The 20,615-nt window shown below is 48.6% G+C and overlaps 1 protein-coding gene and 1 long non-coding RNA gene across 2 annotated transcripts in view; one reads left to right on the plus strand and one right to left on the minus strand.

Moving 5' to 3' along the window:
- Window positions 1-20,615, minus strand: part of MTOR (mechanistic target of rapamycin kinase) — a 146,451-nt gene that overhangs the window by 11,790 nt on the left and 114,046 nt on the right. Inside the window, exons 32-47 of the mRNA XM_043485946.1 lie at window positions 20,345-20,460; window positions 19,083-19,160; window positions 18,788-18,895; window positions 15,281-15,406; window positions 15,056-15,187; window positions 11,250-11,365; window positions 10,175-10,292; window positions 6,444-6,689; window positions 5,676-5,776; window positions 4,898-4,994; window positions 3,650-3,748; window positions 3,228-3,350; window positions 2,869-3,051; window positions 2,325-2,459; window positions 1,950-2,124; window positions 549-684 (exon numbers count right to left, since the gene is read on the minus strand). Coding sequence (XP_043341881.1) covers window positions 549-684; window positions 1,950-2,124; window positions 2,325-2,459; window positions 2,869-3,051; window positions 3,228-3,350; window positions 3,650-3,748; window positions 4,898-4,994; window positions 5,676-5,776; window positions 6,444-6,689; window positions 10,175-10,292; window positions 11,250-11,365; window positions 15,056-15,187; window positions 15,281-15,406; window positions 18,788-18,895; window positions 19,083-19,160; window positions 20,345-20,460 — 2,089 coding nt within the window. The remainder of the gene's footprint in view (window positions 1-548; window positions 685-1,949; window positions 2,125-2,324; window positions 2,460-2,868; window positions 3,052-3,227; window positions 3,351-3,649; window positions 3,749-4,897; window positions 4,995-5,675; window positions 5,777-6,443; window positions 6,690-10,174; window positions 10,293-11,249; window positions 11,366-15,055; window positions 15,188-15,280; window positions 15,407-18,787; window positions 18,896-19,082; window positions 19,161-20,344; window positions 20,461-20,615) is intronic.
- Window positions 664-11,097, plus strand: LOC122452387. Its single transcript, XR_006272673.1, has 3 exons — window positions 664-768; window positions 10,533-10,599; window positions 10,932-11,097. It is a non-coding gene; the product is annotated as an uncharacterized LOC122452387 (long non-coding RNA).

The raw sequence follows: 20,615 nt of genomic DNA on the forward strand, positions 1-20,615 counted from the left end.
GGCACATGCAAACTGGTTTTAATGCGCCTGTCCACACAAGGCTACTGTGGGGCGTGTGATGAGGGACGTGGTGCAAAGCATAAAGCCTAAAACACAATCGGGGTTGATGGTATGAAGGTACCACCAGTATTCCCAACCTGCCTAACAAACGCACTGCTTTGGGGGAACAATCCCATGATGACTTCTAAGCCTAAAATGACCTCCCCACTTAATATCCATGTTCTTAACAGAAAGAGGAGTGAGAGAAGCCTGAGGACAGGAAGGGCTTGTTAGGGCTGTCATTTCATTTGGCATAGAACACATCAAATTTGTGGAATCTCCCATCTAAAGACCATGAAATGTTCCTTTCTGAGTCCTCTGAAGGACTTCCCCTGAGAACATTCTGAAACCAATGGAGAGTCTTTCTCTTTGACATCTTGGCTACTGATGACCTCCTATCAGGTACAGAATCATTTACTTGGCAAAGGTAAGTGACGACCTGGAAGAGAAGTAAGAAATAACTAGATTTCTCTAGTTATCTAGGGCCATCTCTATGGCATCCTGAATACCTGAGGTTTTTCCGAAGAGATGTCGGGTCATTGGCCAGAAGGGTGTTGACCAGGCCGAAGAGCTGCATCACCCGTTCGTCCTGTCGCAGGTCCTCGTGGCCCTTCAGAAGGAAGACAAACTCATGCCCGTTGCTGCCTGTGGGGAGTGAAGTGGGGAGCAGTCAGCGAGGATCAGACGGTTTCCATCCTGTCGGCTGGGGGACCACTGCTGCATTTGCAGGTTGGCAGACACATACCATACCCAGTTACACTGTCCTGACAAATGGAAGAAATGCACCCTAGAATGAAAAGAATGGCCTTCCTTTTGATGGTCCCCCAGTAAGATGTTCGAATCAACAGTAAGTAAAGTTTTTTAAAAAGCTCTGTCTTCAAGGGCCAGGAATGAGTCTGTACAGAGATGGTCACTCTACATGTCACCTCCCCACCCAACTCTCTGTTCTGCTCTGACCTTAGAAGCCTGACTCCTAGAGACCACATCCCCTGGGCTCCCTGGTGTTTGGCCAATGGGGGCACTGGCAGGAGGTTAGAGGGTGGAAGAAGGAGAGGTCGGGGTACCTGCCCTTGACAACCAGCCAGGTTCCGGTTCTAGAAGTAGCTCCCTCCCTTGGTCTGGACCATGGCGTCAGGGGATGCCCTCTCTTTCCAGGTTATAGCCCTTGCTGGGCTCCGTGCCCTCTAGGTCTGAAGGGCGGGGGTGAATAATTATACACTTCATACTTCTGGCCCTCTTAACTCAGCTGTGCCTCTGAAAACATTCCTTCGTTAAAGTCTCTTTAGTTAGAAGCTGCTGAAAGCTGACCAACACGCATGTTAGTATTAGAAGAGACCAGCCTACAGAGAGACAACCACCTGGGGACCAGCATTCGCCACTGCTGGTGAATAATCACGTTTAAGAAACACAAGCACCACCAAAGGTGCAAGAGCTCCAAGTACCAGCAGAACACTCAGGCCTTCAAAACCACCCTCCTGGCAGCACACCGCACTACTGCTTCACTAAGTTCACTTTACAAAGCATCCCCACAAAGAGAGGATGTGAAGTATAAAGAAGGACACTCCAGCCCAGGTGGCCCTCCTCGACGTGGCCTGTCACCTGCTGTGCTGCATCTGCAGCCTCTTTCTTCCTCATCTGCTCCCTGACCAGCCCCCTGCCAGACCCCCCCTCCACGCTGTAGGCCTGCACGGTTCCCTTCCACCTGCTCTGGGGTGGGGCTGATAGGCCTCACCTAAGGAAGCACAACAGGAGGAATCAACTAGAAGTCCCAGTGAGGATGTCCTCCACTCCACTCTCAATTCATGGGAGAAAGGTCAGCAGTGTGGACAGCAAGCAGTTGCGTCAGGAGGGGAGGGGTCCCCTGGGCTGGGAGGGCGACTCAAGTACCAAAAGTGCACGAGGGGCCTTACCCATGAGCGTCAGCTTCCGGGGCCTCTGCTTGGATGTGATGACTTGCAGAGACGGCGCGATGGACTGAATGCGAATGATGGGCTGGTTGGGGTCGTAAGTTCCTGGCACAGCCAGTTCTAGATCCCGGCACATCAGAAGTTTGGGGGAGACGTACTGCAGCTCTAAGGATGTGAGCTGTGAATAGTTACCAGAGTTTAGCTTTCTGCCTTTCGGGAGGAACTGAAATGCTATTTACGTATTTTTCAATGGATTGCTAGTAGCCATGACTTGTCCCAAAGTCCGCAGGTAGAAGTGGAGCCAGGTGCTGGGGGCTTAGTGTCAGAATGTTCAGGCAGCGAATGACTGGTAACCCTGGTAGAACCATGAGATCCTACCTGAGGCAGCTGCTTGGAGATTCGTCTGAACACGTGGTAATAGAGGTCCCAGGCTTGGGTGAGGTCCTTGACGTTCCCTGATTTCATGTACTTCCTGCACCATTCCTGGGCCTCCATTAAATCTCGACCATACGCCTGAGAGGGGAAGCAGGAGAATGCGCAAGGTGTCACTTGTGTTGACTAAGCCCAACTCTGAGTCCCCAGCAGGCAGCAGAACTGCTCGGGAGGGTACGCTGGCCAGACAGCACTGGCTGGGTTGCTAGGCAGCTTTCTAGTCCCGGAGCCCCACCCTCAGGATGGCTTCTCAGGTGAAGTGAGGTTGGAAGAGAGACGAGATGGCCCTGTGAGGAACCTCATGGTTTTCCAGTTAAAGTTTCGGAAGGGTTCTTGTAACTTCATGACAAATGTTATTTCTGGTGTTTTATATCCTGTGACCTCCCTCCATCAGAATACATTTTATTCAAGTCAGCAGAAAGGTTAGAGGGAAAGGAGTCTGCTAAGGACTTTGGGGTCCTGTCAGTTCACGTCATTTTTTATACCATACCTGGTTAAAGGATGTTTCCTTCAGTGTCTGGGGTCCCCGCTCCATCATGGCGTGCAGGGGCTCCAGCACCTCGAACATGCCTTTCACGTTTCTCTCCCCAAAGTATAAGCGAGACGCCTCTTCCAGGCCTTCGTGCCACATCTCGTGCCAGAGGATGGCCACTCGGATCAGCTCCTCACTCACCTGGATCAGAAAGGGGAAGGAGGGACGTGCCCAGGGTGAGCTAAGCTCAGAAAGGCCAGTCTTGGAGAAATAGGAGGGACTCTTTCCGGCAGAGGGAGTACGCGGCCCTGCCCTGAGGAAGGAAGGCCGGCTCATTCGAGACCTCTGCTCGGTGGCTCGAGTCCGCCCGGACTCACCATCATGGCCTGCTGCACCAGGGTGTTGCTGTGCTCGCACATGTTCTTCAGGATTTTGTTGGCTGCGTTGTGCCGGGCTGTGGTGGTGGACTTGGAGGCCACTGTCAGTGGGTAGATGAGGGCCTGAAGCAAGCACAGAAGGAGCGTTTGCAAACATGTGTAAAAGGAGGATGACAAGAGTATGGTGCTGACACTCATCCCAGTCTACCAGGCAGGGGCTGTGTGGCCTTGGGCGGAATTCTTTCTTTTCCAGAAGACCCTGGGCAGACCAGAAGACCTGTCCAGCTGGGCAGACCCTCCTGGGGCAGGACGGACTCTTGGCTCCCAGAGGCATTTGTGTCCCTAGAGCAGCTTTAGGAAAGGTTGATGGCCAAATCAAAGGTCAGCAGTTAGACAGAAAACTGCCCAGGATCTCCACGCACCTGCGGGTGGTACCGACCGATGTCTGTGAGAAGCTGGTGGATAAGACGTCCCACCAGGGGCCTCGGCGTATCAATTCTTGCAATGAGCTGAGGTATAACCTGATATTCAGAAAGACACAGTATGCAGCCTATGAGACGTGGAAACAACTCTAGTTATTCTTCTGAGCCATCAACAGCTCTTGCACCTGGTTTGATAGATACTGTTGGGCATGGAAATGATTCCCTCTCTTCAGTTCTCTAAAGGAACTGAAGAAAATATGGAGTCTTGACCTTGGGGTTGATCCACTGTATAGTGCCTGCTTCCTTGTTCCTTTCAACACTGCATGATTCCAAGAGAGATGAGGAGCAAGACCTGACCCATCCTCACCTGTAACCCAGTGCCCTCACCTGTGATCCAGTGTCCTCACCTGTAAACCAACTGCCCTCAACTGTAACCCAGTGTCCCCACCTGTAATGCAGTGCCCTCACCTGTAACCCAGTGCCCTCACCTGTAACCCAGTGTCCCCACCTGTAACCCAGTGCCCTCACCTGCAACCCAGTGCCCTCACCTGCAACCCAGTGTCCCCACCTGCAACCCAGTGTCCCCACCTGCAACCCAGTGTCTCCACCTGTAACCCAGTGCCCTCACCTGCAACCCAGTGCCCCCACCTGCAACCCAGTGCCCCCACCTGTAACCCAGTGCCCTCACCTGTAACGCAGTGTCCCCACCTGTAACGCAGTGTCCCCACCTGCAACCCAGTGCCCTCACATGCAACCCAGTGCCCTCACCTGCAACCCAGTGCCCTCACCTGCAACCCAGTGCCCTCACCTGTAACGCAGTGCCCTCACCTGTAATGCAGTGTCCTCACCTGTAACGCAGTGTCCTCACCTGTAATCCAGTGTCCCCACCTGTAACCCAGTGCCCTCACCTGTAACCCAGTGCCCTCACCTGTAACGCAGTGCCCTCACCTGTAATCCAGTGTCCCCACCTGTAACGCAGTGCCCTCACCTGTAACCCAGTGCCCTCACCTGTAACGCAGTGCCCTCACCTGTAACCCAGTGCCCTTACCTGTAACCCAGTGTCCCCACCTGTAACCCAGTGTCCCCAACTGTAACGCAGTGCCCTCACCTGTAACCCAGTGTCCCCACCTGTAACCCAGTGTCCCCACCTGTAACCCAGTGTCCCCAACTGTAACACAGTGCCCTCACCTGTAACGCCGTGCCCTCACCTGTAACCCAGTGCCCTTACCTGTAACCCAGTGTCCTCACCTGTAACCAAGTGTCAATCTGGATTGCTTTCACCCCTTCCACTAAGGCTTCATTTACATCTGGCCAGTGACCATAATCAAACCATAAGGTGAGGACTCTGGGAAAGAAAAAGGAAAGTCATAGAAAATTTAATTTGCCCGGTTTTGCCTGTTCTCTCATCTTTAAGACTCTTTAGAAGAGCAGTACCGGCAGGGTCCCAGAGCAGTGACTGCAGTATGCTTGGTCTCAGGAGCCCTGGGGAGTAGGTGGTGGTGATGGCTGCCAGCGCCTTACTGGACACAGATCACCCCCAGGGAATGACCATTTCACTCCAGACAACAGAGAGGGATCCCCATCGCACCAATTCACACATCTAAGAGATGAGTCCATGGATAAGCTGTGCATGTATAGGAAGAGTTGCCTCTAACACAGCAGAAACTAGGAAACCTGGCACTTAGCCAGGAAACCCCCAGATGCAGCGAGGCCACACACTGACAGCCTCTGGACTGACTGGCCCGTGCCATTTGTTTGGGCCTCTCAGAGTCACCTCCGAAAGCTGAAGGGATTCTAGCAACACTCTGAGAAAGAGCTGGGCTGCTTCTTCCTACATAACAGGTTACACACCAGAGTCTTCAGGCACTGCTCCTTCATCTTTGCAGATTTCACCCACATGAGTGAGGCCCAGTCAGCTGCGACTCTGGGATGTATTCATGGGGGGTGGGGAGGGAAAGAGGACTTTACAGGTGACTCCTGTGACCTGCCCCCGACATGGCCCCACCAGGACTTCCCTTCCTGATACCTGAGTGTGTCCTGGAGGTTGTTGCCTCGTGACAAAGAGATGGAACGGAAGAAGCCCTGGACAGCAGGGACAGTGTACATCAAGAGGGTTTTGGACAAATCCTGTTGGAATACACGTATGTTAGTGACACTCCCACCTCAGCTTTCTCATCTGTAAAATGGGCAGAACAGCCCACTACATCTCCAAGAGTGGTTATGAGTATTAAATCAGTTAATGCACAAAAACCCTTTAGATCAGTACCTGACATGTAGCAAGCACCCAGTAACTACAATGGTGCCTTAACTATTAATATCTTGGGGTAACAGTGGCTTCCTGGACAGGGCAGCAGAGGAGGTGGGGCTAAAGGCCCTGAATATGCTGACCTCTGAGCTTATCAGCTGCCCCAGAGCTTGAACTTGAACTGACTGCCCCAGGGGAGAGAAAAAAACAGACAGTGGATTCTGCTGGGCTCTGTGCTCAGAGTGGGCCCGCAGATGTGCAGGCCACCCCCACACAGGTGCCGGGCATTAGGAGAATGAGCTCAGCCATGTGGGAAGCACGACAAGGACCTCATTCTTTAGCACGGAGGCTATGTCAGGTCCCCAAACGCAAATATACACACAGAAGTACCATCTAAACAGTGCCAGATGGCAAGCCATGCTTTCCGGCTTCCTCTGGGGCTTCAGAGCAGAGCCTCAGGCTCCTGAAAGGCTAGCCAGGGCTCCATCCTCAAGGTGCCTGGTGCCCGGGTCAGTCCGTGACAGTGGGGGCGGGGGTGGGGGCGGGTACCTCGGTGACCTTCTTCTGCAGAGGAGACGGGGTAGGGCTGTTCTCGGCGCTCTCAGCCTCGCTCTCGCTGTTGCTGCCCTCGGTGCTGGTGGCCGTGGCCGTGGCCGCCGTGGTGGCAGCAGTGGCCGCGTTAGTGATGTTGGCCCCGCTGGCGTGTCGCAGTTTCTTCTTCTCGTCGCGGGCTTGGTTCTGATGTTTGTAGTGGAGCACAGCCTCGAAGTTCATCACTGCCCACGCGTGCCAGGCCTGGGGGCAGGGTGGGAGGACAGACACGGGGGCTGTGACAAGAGCTGGGGCAGGAGGCTCGGGTATCAAGGGCCTCGAGGGGTATGAGGCCACAGCTGAGGCTAAGCAAGGGCTGCCCTTTTGTCTCAGTGGTCAGTAAAGCGACCACTCACTTCACTTCAGCAGAACACTTGGGAATGGGGCGTTTCACTAAGTCCAATGTGATTCATTCATTCTGTGGTGCATCTGTTGTATCAGGGACTGCGGTGGGTGATGTAGGATGGGGGGGCATGTGAAGAGGAGCACGCCATGGGCCTTGACTCACGACCTCTTCATCTAGAGAAGAGGTCCCTCAAAGACCTGCAAATAGGCAGAATGGGATGGGGCAACGAGGGAGAGACAACAGGAACGCCAGGTGCAGGGCTGGGAAGGCTTCATGGAGGAGGGATTTGGGGCAGGTCTTGAGCCACGTTAGATGGATGAGGAGGGAATAGGAAGGCACAGCAAGGGTGTCCGGTAAGAACAGAGATGAAGATGCAGGTGGGCAAGCAGTGTGGTTCACAGGAAAGACATGTGCTTGAAGCTTAGGACACACGCAGGAGGGTAGGGAATTCCCAACAGAGCTTTTAAAGATGGGTTAAGGGTCTTCCCTGAAGGTCTGGTGGTTAAGAAGGTGCCTGCCAATGCAGGGGACATAGGTTCAATCCCTGGTCTGCGAAGATCCCACATGCTGCAACTAAACCCGTGCACCACCACTACTGGGCCAGTGCTCTAGAGGCAGGGATCTGCAACTACTGAAGTCAGTGCCCCACAGAGCCTGTGCTCCGCAACAAGAGAAGCCGCTGCAATGAGGAGCCTGTGCACCACAATAGAGAGCAGCCCCCACCTGCTGCAATTAGAGAGAAACAAACAAGATACAGCACAGCCAAAAACAAATAAATAAGTACAGTTTAAAAAAAAAAAAAAAAGATAGGTTAAGGGAATTCCCTGGTGGTCCAGTGATTAGGACTCGGTGCTTTCACTGCTAGGGCCCGAGTTCAGTCCCTGGTCAGGGAACTAAGATCCTACAAAGTGTGGCTCTGCCAAAAAAAAAAAGAGAGAGATGGGTTTGAAAGATTCCTTTGGCAGCAGATACAAAACAGATTATGGAGGAGAGCAGAAGTTCAGAGAGTGAAGGTGGAGGTCTTAGCCAGGCAGAGGACAGTGGGAAAGGGGGCACACCAAGAGCACAGGCCAGCCATGGAGGGCAACTCACTGTTTGTCCCTCACACCTGGCTGAGGGCCTGTCAGAGATCAGTGGTCAGTGACTGCCGCCCAGAGAAGCCTTTGGTGCTCACTACTCACACCTCTGAGGGTTTGAGCTGTAGTAATGCTTTGAGATAGCACTGCCTGGTGCACAAGGCATGAGGAAGAATTTGATTTGGGACCTTGTAAATTTGCAGTGATAGCAAGACATTAAATAATCCACTCATAGTTGGAACCTTCTGGATAACTGGTAAATTTCTTTGAATCTCTTGCTAAAAACCTTGCTTTAACACGGAAGTGTCCATTTCCCCAGCTAAGCAGAGTAGATGAATCACAATCAACTTTTACTTGATGAATAACAATCCTACAATGACCCAGGCTCAGCTTTCCCATACCTTCGTTTAATCCACAAATACCTGTATATGTACAGTGAGCTGGGGGTCACAGCAAACAAGACAGAAGGAGTCCTGCAGGCACGTGGGACTAACAGGCACCACTGACGGGAGATGACAGCACAGACTCAATAGGCCCAGACTAAAGCCAGTTTTTTTTTTTCCTTTGATTTGTTTCTTTCAGAAAAGTTGAATGAAGGAAAGTAATCTGGTTAGGACACAGTGTTAATCTGTAAGGCTCTAACTGGTCAAGTGTTCACTGGACATATTCTTCCAGTCTTGGACTGAAGCTGTCCTAGAGAGAATAATTACTGCTGCTTTCACAAAATGGGCATTTTTCAGATCAGACTGATACATGCTTAAAGCAGGCCAAGAATTTTACTGTAGATGTTTCTGGAGCCTTCAGATGTAGGTTTTGACCCCAGAAGGATTCATTCCCAGAGTATCAGCAGGTTAAAGAGACACCGGAAAGGAGTGGATGACATCTGCCTCACAGATAGTCTAATCAGGCGGCCCCTCAGAAAAGATATAAAAAAAATATGAGAAAGCATGCTCTCACCAGAGGTGTATACTTCCAAGACTTATTCCTCTACCAGTCAAGCTTTTATACATTTTCTAGTTTTCTTTATCTTCTTGAAAAATTTCCTAACATATAACAGGATGTTACTCAGAGCTTTCCAACAGAAACAGAAAGTTCAGTTCTTAGATGAGGAGCAGGCAGGGATGGAAATCATAAAGAAGCTGGGAAGGAACAGATGACCCAAGGGAAGATAAAGTTCCAGAGACTACAAGGGAAGATAAAGTTCCAGAGACTAACTGTGTGTCCAGATGCTCTAGGAAAATGAGCTGCTAAGACTCTGTAAGACTGGAGAGGATATGAAGAAAAGGGAACCTTCTCGTGCTGCTGGTGAGAATGTAAATTGATAGAACCACTAGGGAGAATAGTATGGTGGTTCCTTAAAAACTTAATAGAACTACCATAAGAACTACCACAGGACCCAGTAATCCCACGATTGGGCATATACCCTGAGAAAATCATAATTCACAAAGAGATATGTACCTCAATGTTCACTGCAGCAATATTTACAATAGCCAAGACATGGAAACAATCTAAATGCCCATCGACAGATGAATGGATAAAGAGGATGTGGCACATATATACAACGGAATATTACTCAGCTATAAAAAGGAACATCATCGGGTCATACATAAACATGTGAATGGACCCAGAGTCCATCACACAGAGTGAAGTAAGTCAGAAAAACACACTGCATGTTAACACATATATGCAGAATCTAGAAAAATGGTACAGATGAACCTATTTGCAGGGCAGGAAGAAAGATGTAGATGCAGAGAGTGGTCAGGAGGGCACAGGTGATTAGGGGAGGGTGGGACTAATTGGGAGACACACATACATACATACACTACATACATACACTACGTGTGTAAAACTGATAGCTAGTTAGTGGGCAGGGAGCTCAGCTCAGTGCTCTGTGATGACCTATAAGGGGAGGGGGTGAGAGGAGGTCCAACAGGAAGGGGATGTATGTACACACGTAGCTGATTCGCTTCAGTGTACACAGAAACTAATACAACACTGTGAAGCAACTATATTCCCATTAAAAGAAGAATAAAAAGACGACAGCATCTCCACAGCCATGTACACACTCATGGTGTAATAAAGCTTTTTCAACTGAAAGAATCTCTCAATCTTTCTGTATCAGTTAGACCTCTGACTAGATCGTGGCACTCAAAGAATCAAACTCACGGTACCAGACCAGGCCACCGAGGCTCTGCGGTGATGCATGAGCACTGGCCGGCATCTGGAGGCAGCGGCGGGAAGCCCGGCTCGCTCCCGTCTCCGGTTACCTTGTACCAGCTGCGGTCATGCTCCGTGGCAGCGCTGTAGTACTGCAGGACTTTGGGGATCGTGCTCTCGTTGATACCCTGTAGGTTCAGCTGCCACTCCCCAAGTTTCAGGAAACATCTGAAAACAGAGAAACAAACCCTGTGTTGCTCCCTCCTCAGAAGAGCCCTGCCGAGGACGACGACGTCCCAGGAGCACAATGGCCTTCCTACGGTTGACTCCCAGTCTAGGGAGGCAACACGATTGAACCACCTGGATTTTCAGCCACCTGGAGGGAAACAGACAGGTTTTGGGCACCAATTTTTTTTTTTTTTTTTTGCACCAATTTTTTAAGGATGGTTTCTTCTTGCTCTCTTTCAGTGCTAACATAAACCAGGTAACTGGCATACTGAGGATGAATGGACCTGGCTTCCCCAAATTCATTTCGGTGAGTGGCAGCTGCTGAGAGCAAATTTTCTTATTGATTGCTTTATGGCTTCTCCCTTATTTTCTGGCCGTGCTATGCTACATGCAGGGATCTTAGTTCCTTGACCAGGAAAGGAACCCAAGGTCCCTGCAGTAGAAGCATGGAGTCTTGGCCACCGGATTGCCAGCAACGTCCTCCTTCCTTCTTTATATGATGAAATTAACAGCTAACATTCACTGATTGCTACTCTGTTACAGGTACTGCTCCAAGTGCTTGACATTTTCTTTCCACTAATCCTCATACCATCCTGTTCCACCCTAAGGGAAAAGGAACTCTTACTATCCCCTTTTTAGATAATGAGGAAACTGAGGCACAGAGAGATTATCTAAAGTCACACATCAAACCAGCAGCATTTGAAAGCGAGGAGTCTTAACTCTGACGCTGGACACCAGGAGAACAGCACACGGGTGCTCTTGGGCTATTGGGTCCTGGGGAAATAAGTGGCAGAGACTGTGGAGCAGCATGATTCAACAGCTGCCTGGGCCCCTCCTGGAAAAGGTGAGAGAGATGCAAGCAACTGGCTGCTCTGGGAGCCCTGAACATGCGCATGGGGCAGAGGCTGCTGATGGGGCAGGGCTTGGGTGTGACAGGCTTGACCGTAGGGAGCTCACCGGGCCATGAGCTTGTGCAGCTCCTGCTTGTGCTGCTGGTCCTCGGTGGCGATGGCGTGCTGGGCTTGCTGCTGCATGGTCTGAACAAAGTGCTGCATGTGCTGGAAGGCATCAATCTGTAGTAGGACACAGGCGCAGGGAGTCACTTGTCTGGCCCAACACCAGGGGAAAGGAACTGCCATTCACCCTCTCCTAAAGAACACCCCAGAGCATGGGGGTAGGACAGGGCGCCAGGGCATGATGCCGAGAGATGGCTGCATTTGTCAAGAGGATTCACATTTTTTCAACTCAAGGAGTAACTCTCCTTGGCCAACTGCAATTACTAGTTTAACAAGCCTTAGAAAAGCTACTTGCCCAACTTCCCCAAATAACAATCCATATGAAGTAATCGGAAACCACTGCTTAATTCACTATCAATATATTGCCCTGGGGGAAATCAGACTTCTTGGGAGTTGTTTCAGGATAGTGAACCCTTAGTATTTGTTTAAGACACTGTGTACCTTGGACACTAGCACAGGAAAAATTACAGTGTAAAAAATCTAATAGATCCGGGGACAAACCACAGAGGAAAAGAATATAAAAAACAGTGTGCCTGGTGTATATACACACACACGTCTAAATCACTGCCATATAGCAGAAATTATACAACCTTGTAAATCAACTATATTTCAATAAAATACATTAAAAAGATCTGATAGGACCTTCAGTACCCAAATAAGAACACAGAGATGGGATGAGGCCCCTCATACATCGAAGTGGAGTGGGGAAGACACTAGCAAAGCCTTTATTTGAACAGGTTGGCTAAGAAGCAAAGACTTCAGAGGGTCCTCAAGCAGTTCCATCTCTTTACATGATTTTATACAAAGTGGCAGGAGGCACCTGGGTTAGTAACAGATAGTGGAACTGCCAGACTCAGAGGTCTGGGAGTCAGTTACAAGCCGCTTGTATAAACCTGCCATGTCCACACGCACCAGCATCGTGATAAATAGAGTCCAAACTCTTCAAAGGGTTTCAAGGATGAAGATAGACAGAGCACACAGACATGAGAAGCACAAATGGGAAAAACAGTGGAATCCAATCCACTGACACAGAGAGGGGAAATGGCATGGGACAGAAAATGAAAGAGAATGTGTGTTTTCTGCTACAGAAAAGGAGAGAAAAACCCAACACTTCAAATAAATAAGGTCAAAATGATCTCCTTATAAATTATATAAGTTTTTCTTTCTTTTTTAAAAGTGGAAACATGTTAGTAATGATAGCTCCGAAGGAAAATGAAATTCCCTTGCTTGGGGGCCAGAACAAACCTCAGATAATTTTAATATATAAGGAATTAATTAATTAATTGGCATCAAAAGACAGAGGGCTTCACCCAGAAGAAAAATGACATGTCAACAATTTACCAGGGAACTAATCCACACATGAGGACAGGGCAGACACACACATGTTCTAACACTTAACAAGACACCTGTCTCCCTCACATCTGCCTTTAGTTTCATTCCTCACCACTGGCTTTGAAAAATGAATTATATTAGCCTCCCACACCTGGGAAGTGGTAAGTATTCTTTCAGTTTTTCTTCTATGGGAACTATACTGACTAGACTTAAATCTGATTAGGAAGAGAAAAGAGAATTGACCTCTCATGACAAAGGTGGAAGATAACTCTGGGGCTTCCCTGGTGGCTCAGCTGATAAAGAATCTGCCTACAATGCAAAAGATGTGGGTTTGATCCCTGGTCTGGGAAGATCCCACATGCTGCGAGCAACTAGGCCCACACACAAGAACTACTCGGCCTGTGCTCCAGAGCCTGGGAGCTGCAACTACTGAGTCCACACACCACAGCTACTGAAGCCGGTGAGTCCTAGAACCTGTGCTCTGCAATATGAGAAACACTGCAAAGAGAACCCTGCACAATGAAGAGTGGCCCCTACATGCTGAAACTAGAAAAAAGCCCATGCAGGAACAAAGACCCAGAACAGCCATAAATAAGTAAATAATTATTAAAAAACAAGTTAAAAAACCTTTTCTCCATCTCTAGGAAATGAGGAGGGGGAAAAATGATTCTTTCTCTCTTACAGATAGGTCACTCACTTGGAGGACAGGGCTTCTCTTAGGCTGAGTGTGAGCTGGGCAGACTCTTCTGGCTCTTGACTGCCTGGGAGCTTGTTGGCAAGAACTAGGTTCTTGGCTTAGTGATGTTTCACAGAAGGAACCAGACTGTCTCTAGATTCTGTGAACTGTCTCTTCTAAAAGAACAGTGGCCATACACCTACTGCCTGATGTTTTCCTGCAGAAGGGGACGTGCTTTTCCCCATGTCCACCTGACTGAGGCAGTCCTTATTTACAGAGGAAGAACATAACACTCAGAGAAGTAAAGTGGCTTGTTCAACGGCACAGTTAGTATTAATAGTCAGTCTTCTTAGAGTAGCTCCTGAACTCTTATGAAGATGTGGCATCTCTAGCTCCAGGCTTGAAGTTCAAGCACCTACCTAATTTTAAATTGATTTCTAAATCTTTAATCCATGTGGTTTTGTGGTCTGCCTCCAGAATGCGGGCTCTTAAGAAAAGGCCATAATCTGTGAAGTTGGGCTGTAGTCCTATGTTGAAAGAAGCCACTCCGCGGTTGAGATATTAGCCAAGATACTCCTTATGCCTGCCTTCGGCAAGACTCAAAGACTTGGAGGCTACACATAGGAAGGAAACCAGACTACATTCAGATCCAACACCTTCTGTTTTTCTCATTTGCCTAGAGGAAGAGCAGGCTTTGAATCAGAAGTGCTCTGGCTTGGGAGATGCACTAAACAGAGACTAAACAAACATGCCCTCCCAAACAACAAAAGAGAAAAACCTTAAACTGCACATTTGGAGAAGGACACTTGGGCCATTACTTTTGAAGTATACCCCAAAGACCCAGGACCTGGGTGCACAGCTGTGGCTCCCACCCTGGGTGGCATTCAGAGTCACAGAACCCAGCACCCACAGAAGAGGTCAACTCCCAGCCACAGTCCAAGGATCTCCCAAGTGAGCCTTTAGCCCAGACTTGACTGCTCTTCTCTTATATCTCCCACAGCCATGGCTTCAGTGGCTGCTGTGTGTTCCTTCCTCACCTCAGGGACACTGTGGGCACAAGAGGGAGAAGACAGTTGGGACTCCCTCCTGTTTCCTTAGGGGGATGACGAGGAGCCAAAGCAGGTGCTGACGGTGCCTCCAGGACCTACTTTGGGTTAATCACCACCATCAGCCAAGGAGATTGTTTTTAAAAATAAAATAGAAAAAAATCCCACCAGAAGTCACATCTATTTCCCAAGGACCTGTCTGTAAATAAAGTCAGAGGAATACCACACTGGCTTCAAGATGACTTTCCCCACTGTTTCTAGCATTATACCCTGGGTGTTGCTGCTTGTGAATCCAAACTGATGAGAGGAGAGGAGACAAGAAGTCTGAAAAACCAAGTTGGTCTTACGAAAGCTTCAGTCTGTGTTTTCATAAACACACTGCTTTTTTGGGTACTTCTCTTAGGAAAAAAACAAAACACAACCCAGAAGCTGTGCTTTTTCTGTTGCAGCACATTCTAGCTGCTCATAAAAAGAACTGTCATTACATGCATTGGTTTGATCCATGAGTATACGTGCATCTTCTCAAATGTGATTCACTTTTTGAAATCTGGCCAAATAGCCTCCCCACAGAAGCGAACTCCCTGACATGGCGGTTTGGACACTGTCTCCTTTCTGGCCTGGAGAAGGCAGTGAGAAGCAGACTAGGCGAGTATTCTAGAGAAACGTGGTCTACTGCTGCAGTCAGGTACAGACCTTGCGGGCACTCTTCCACATATTTTTCATGTAGGCGTAGGTCACCTGGGGGTGAACTGTTGGCAGAGGATGGTCAAGTTGCCGCGATGGATCAACTCCCAGGAGCAGCACTAAGGTTTTGTGAGCAAGCGCCTTCAAGACAAGAGGTCAGGTTAGACACAGAACTGGACCAGGAGCAGCGTTCCCTCCTCAGCCCCCACCCCACCGAGGGGGCAGGACACTCACCAGCCTGCCACTCTTGCCACACAGGCTTGCGTACTTGAGCCAGGTCCTCATGTCCTCGTGAGGGCTGACGACTAGTGACCGCACCATGAGGATTTTCTGCCAGTCCTCCACGATCCGCTGGCAGCCCTGGAATGTTCAGAAGTGAGGATTAGATATATGCTCAGCTGTATCTTATACCCGCTCATGGGTAACAGTGAAACCCACCCCGAAACAAAAAAAAAGATTCATTTTTATAATCTCATGTTTCTCAAGAGAAGGGTACTGTGAGTGAATGCCTCTTAGGAACTTTTCAAAATTCGAGAAGCTACAGAGCAAGGCCTCTGGAGCCTGAATCATGGCCCATTCACTTACTACCTATTGTGACTCCAGATAAGTTACTTAACCTCTCTGTGACTGATCTGTAAAATGGGATCAAAATGGTACCAACTTCATGGGGCTATGGTGAAGTTTAAATGAACTAAATTATTTAAATTTCTTTTCTGGATTGTAAATAATGTATTTTTAACTTTTTTTGCTTCAGTCTTTCTGGTTGAAGATGACTATCGCTGACAAAAATTAAAGATGGAGCATTTAAAATTTTAAAAACTACTTAAGTATAAAAAAAAGTTTAAATAATTAAAGTTCCAACTGATGTTATTTGTAAGTTGGTGGCGTTTATATTCCTGAAGTTATTAGAGCCTAAAATTGCACTCAGATCTTGGCCTTGTCTTTCCTCATCATTTTTTTTTTTTTAAAATATCTCAGATCAAAAACCGTACACAGAAGGGAAAAGACCGCATTCATTCACACGTATAAATTCTTTTAAATTAAAAACAGTTAACCAATCACTATCAAAAGGGCCAAGTTAATTTTATATCAAAAGACTGTTGAGAACACAGTGAGCCTCTCCTCCTCCATCTTCCTGATAAGAAATCAGATGCAGAGACGAACACCAGGGGGACGGGTTTCTGAGATCTAGCAATTCATCAGAGAACTTCATGAAACCAAACAAGCTGTCTTCCATGGAGGTAGGTCTAAAAGTCTAGCAACAATGGTTGAAGACTTTAAAATAACTTTTAAAAAATAATTTTTATTTATTTATTTCTGGCTGTGCTGGGTTTTCGTTGCTGTGCAGGCTTTTCTCTAGTTGCAGTGAGCAGGGGATACTCTTCATTGCAGTGGCTTCTCTTGTTGTGGAGCATGGGCTCAAGGGCAAGCAGGCCTTAGTAGTTGTGACATGGGGACTCCACAGTTGTGGTTCCCAGCTGAATAGTTGCAGCAAATGGGCTTAATTGCTCCGCAGCATGTGGGATCTTCCCAGACAAGGGATTGAACCTGTCTCCTGCATTGGCAGGCAGATTCTTTACCACTGAGCCACCAGGGAAGTCCGGTTACAGGCTTTTAAACATGACAGGACACAGTCTGAGTCTGAAAAAAGAACCCAAGGCAAGAAAAGAACCCAATGCAAGTAAGGCTGACCTCTCATACTGTCCCATGGGAGCTACCGGCTGGGGAGTTCAGCTGAATGGATCACAAAATGGCAGTCTTCCAGCCTAAGCAGTTGGTTGAGTGTTCGGACAGCAACCCATCCACAAGAGCCAAATTCCTACCACAAAGTTAACACTGTATTTTTAGCCTTTGGACCATCATCTTTCATCCCATTAATGACAATGATTTGGAAAGTTAGAAAAACAGAACAAAGTACACTGAGTGACTGTTCTGGTGACTTCTCATCTGCCAGCTTCTTCCACAAGCTGAAATCCCTTGGCTCTGGAAAGCAAAAAGTGTCTTGTGTCTCAAGGTAGGAAGGTCACGAAGGCCTAAGATGATGATGGTATCATGGACACAGTAAAGTCAAACATGGGTCTCCCCTCTCTGAGACTCATCTAGTCCACCCCCTTCCAAGTCTCTGTCTGGCCAAAGTCCCACTTGTTAGAAGGGCAGAAGATTCATCAGATCTCTGATTTGGAAACTCTTCACCCCATTACAGGCACTAAAAAAAAACAAAAACGAGGGTGTGGACAAGTGGGAAATTCTGGCTTTGTGGAATTCTCTTCTGGGGTTCAATAGTCAATTTTCCACCAAAACATTCACTGGACATTTCATAATTGCTAATAAAACATGGGCAGGAACTGCATGTGCTCATTTCAGAGCATAAACGACTATGCTCATGGGCGAGCCTCTGCCCCACTCCTTTCCTTTCCAGAGGAATGTGCCTGGAACTCCACAGACAGGAATGCAACTTGGAGTCAGAAGGCTCTGTCACAGCCTGCTGAAAAGCTGGAAGCACAAACCTCGACTGGTCTGGGGACACAATTTGGAATTAACTGTGGATTGGATCAAGAGGAAACCGCTGACAATCGAGGGGCGTTGATTATGATGAGCAGGGGGACAAGTGCCTTCTGGAGCAGTGAAGGCTTTTGCCAATGAACTTCCCCTTCTCTCTCCTCAGGGGACAGGAGAACTGTCCTTTCTAAGAACACTTGAGACTCCTGACTCCCAGGTTGGGAACTGACAGCTCCTCATGCTAAAATGATCAGAATGTACAATGTAAATACTAATGGAGAATTTGGACTAGTCTCTTGATGAGGGGAAACTTCAGTAGAAAAAAGTTTGCAGAGATTACGGCATGACTAAGACCTGAGGAACTGTAAACCGAAGAAGTCAGTAAATGAAAACATCAGGCCCCCCACACTGAAAGGGCTAGATGCTGGTGGCCAGCAAGTGGATTTAAAGCAGTGGGTCTCAGCATCAGCCACATCATGGAATTATCTGGGAAGGCTGGAAAGATACTGATCCTGGGTCTATCCCCAGGACTTTTGTTGATTTGGTTTGATGTGGCCTAGGTATTTCAATTTTTAAAAGCTCTCCAGGTCATTCTGGGTCTTCCAGGTGGTGCAAGTGGTGAAGAACCCGACTACCAATTCAGGAGACATAAGAGACCTGGGTGCAATCCCTGGGTGGGGAAGATCCCCTGGAGGAGGGCATGGCAACCTATTCCAGTATTCTTGTTTGGAGAATCCCATGGACAGAGGAGCTTGGAGGGCTATGGTCCATAGGGTTGCAAAGAGTTGGACATGACTGAAATAACTTAGCACGTAATACCAGGTCATTCTATCACGTAGCTGAAGTTGAGAACCACTGATTTTAAGGTCAAGATTCTCAGCTGGCTGGCCATAATGTCACTTATTTAGAATATTTTCCTTTTAAGAATTTCCTGGTGGTCCAGTTAGATTAGGACTCCATGCTTCCACTGCAGGGTGCATGGGTTCGATCTCTGGTTGGGGAACTAACAAGCTGCAAGGTGCAGGGCACGGACAAAAAAAAAGATTATTTTCTTTTATCCCCTGAGAAGAGTAAAATGAGGCTGGAAAAGTGGTCATTCTCTCACAGCTAAAGGCTCAGGTGAAAAGCCTGTGGGTGTTATGCTCTGAATGCACACCGGGCCTCAGTGAGGAGGCAGGGAGTGGATGCCAGCAGGGGACGGAGGAGTGGGGAGGGTGGCACAGGGCTTTCCACCAGGCTCACCTGCAGTCTCTCCCACCAGATCTGGCGGATGATCTCCCGTCGCTCGGGGACAAGTTTGTACTGAATAACCTCCTCCAGCTCGGACAGCATGTGGCAAGAAACCATGGCCTGATGGAAGCAAATCACATTCCAACTTAATACAGCATGAACAATCAGAAAGCCAGGCTTCATTTCAGTCATTCCTTCTGGTCCCATAGGCACACTCCCAGCAGCCTGTGTGTCCTCATGAGCCCACTCTGCAAAAAGGACTGAACTGAGCCGGAAACCTGGCACTGCGCAGGTAGTCCACACTCACCCCATAGGCCCGGCTGTAGCTCTCTCCTGCCATTGCCGTTAACTCCGCGTCCAGTAGGTCCCGGGCTTTGTCGATGCACTGGAAGAGAACGAGAGAAGGACAGGAATGGAGCTACAGGCTTGGGAGCTGAGGGGAACACCTGTGACTTTTGGGCTTCCCCACCAGACGCACAAATTCCCTGTCTCACTGAAATCCCAGTGATGAAGAGAAAAGCTCACTGAAGAAGGGAGGAAACCTTTTACCTGATTTGAAAGCCCAGATAAAAGCATTCTCTGTTTTCTCAGAAAAGACAGAAATGTATGGCAGCCAAAAGTTCACCGTCTTAGAGTTTGGGTGACAAAGGAAGGGAGATGTGTGCTTAGAAACAGAATCACTGTGCTCTCACATCTCAAGAGGACAGCCTGTGGACCGATCTGCTTTCAACTTCTCCTTGCTGGGCATGTTGGTAAGAACAGACCGTGAAAGCACTCAAACGGCCCACCTGCTTTTAAGCACCTTGTCCTCCTAAGAGAGGGTCTCTGAAACTGGCAGAAAAATGCCCGATCGTCTCCATGTAAATGGGAGCTTTTGTGTCTGGAACGTGAATGGCCCAGGGCTCAGCTTTCACATCGTGTAACCCAGAGCTCACAGGACTGCAGTCTGAGGCTTCTCTGTTTCATCAGTTAAAACCCCAGTATGGCAAGCTCTTCCTTTCTTGAACGTTTCAGGTTAATGACTATGTGCCCGTCCTGAAGCGCTCAGGTCATTCACCCAAGCACCTCACCTAAGACAGTCTGGTGCCCGACAGGGTGGGTGTGATCACCTCATTATTTCAGTCTGCCAGACAGCAGAGGATTTCCAAATAAAGTGCTGGCTTCCCTAGAAGGTGACCAGTGTGTGACATGCCTTCACAGCCAGAGAGGTGGGCTATCTGCCTCAAGGGGCGCGCTGCTCTCTGAATCCTCCTTTAGTGGACAGTTTCTCTCCACCATAGGGAACACTAAAGCAACATGGTAAAAAGGAGGCCACGATGACCCAAGAAGCCAACTCCAAAAGCAATCTACATGGTAACTTCCAGAACAGGTGTCCTTCTCAGAGCGGAAAGTGGCTGACATGCTAGGAGTTGTCTTCTCACTGAGTCTTACGCTCCTAAGCCATTGTAGCGAGCCCACAGAGTCAAACGCCAGAGCCTGTTTACACAGGTGCCCTCTGCCTAGGAGCTGATTGGGCACCCGTGATTATCATTTCATGCTGGAAGGTTCTGGTTACACATAGATTTTTACCTGTTGTGCCAAGGAGAAGAGGTCCTGATGCAGCGCCAGCACGGCTCTATAAAATGCCCCATCGTGGGTGTCCCGAGGGATCATACAGGTGTACTCTTCCATGCTGTCCCACTGACCTACATGTGCATACACACACACACACATACACACAGAGAAAACATCAGAGTGGTCAGCTTGCTGGGCTAAAGGCAATATATCAAATAGGCCTTGTCACTGTTACTTGCATTTAGCTTGGGGTTCAAATAAGACAATCTTGAGGCTGATGTATCAT

This window comes from Cervus canadensis, chromosome 13 (genome assembly GCF_019320065.1).
Source record: "Cervus canadensis isolate Bull #8, Minnesota chromosome 13, ASM1932006v1, whole genome shotgun sequence".
NCBI classification, from domain to species: domain Eukaryota; kingdom Metazoa; phylum Chordata; class Mammalia; order Artiodactyla; family Cervidae; genus Cervus; species Cervus canadensis.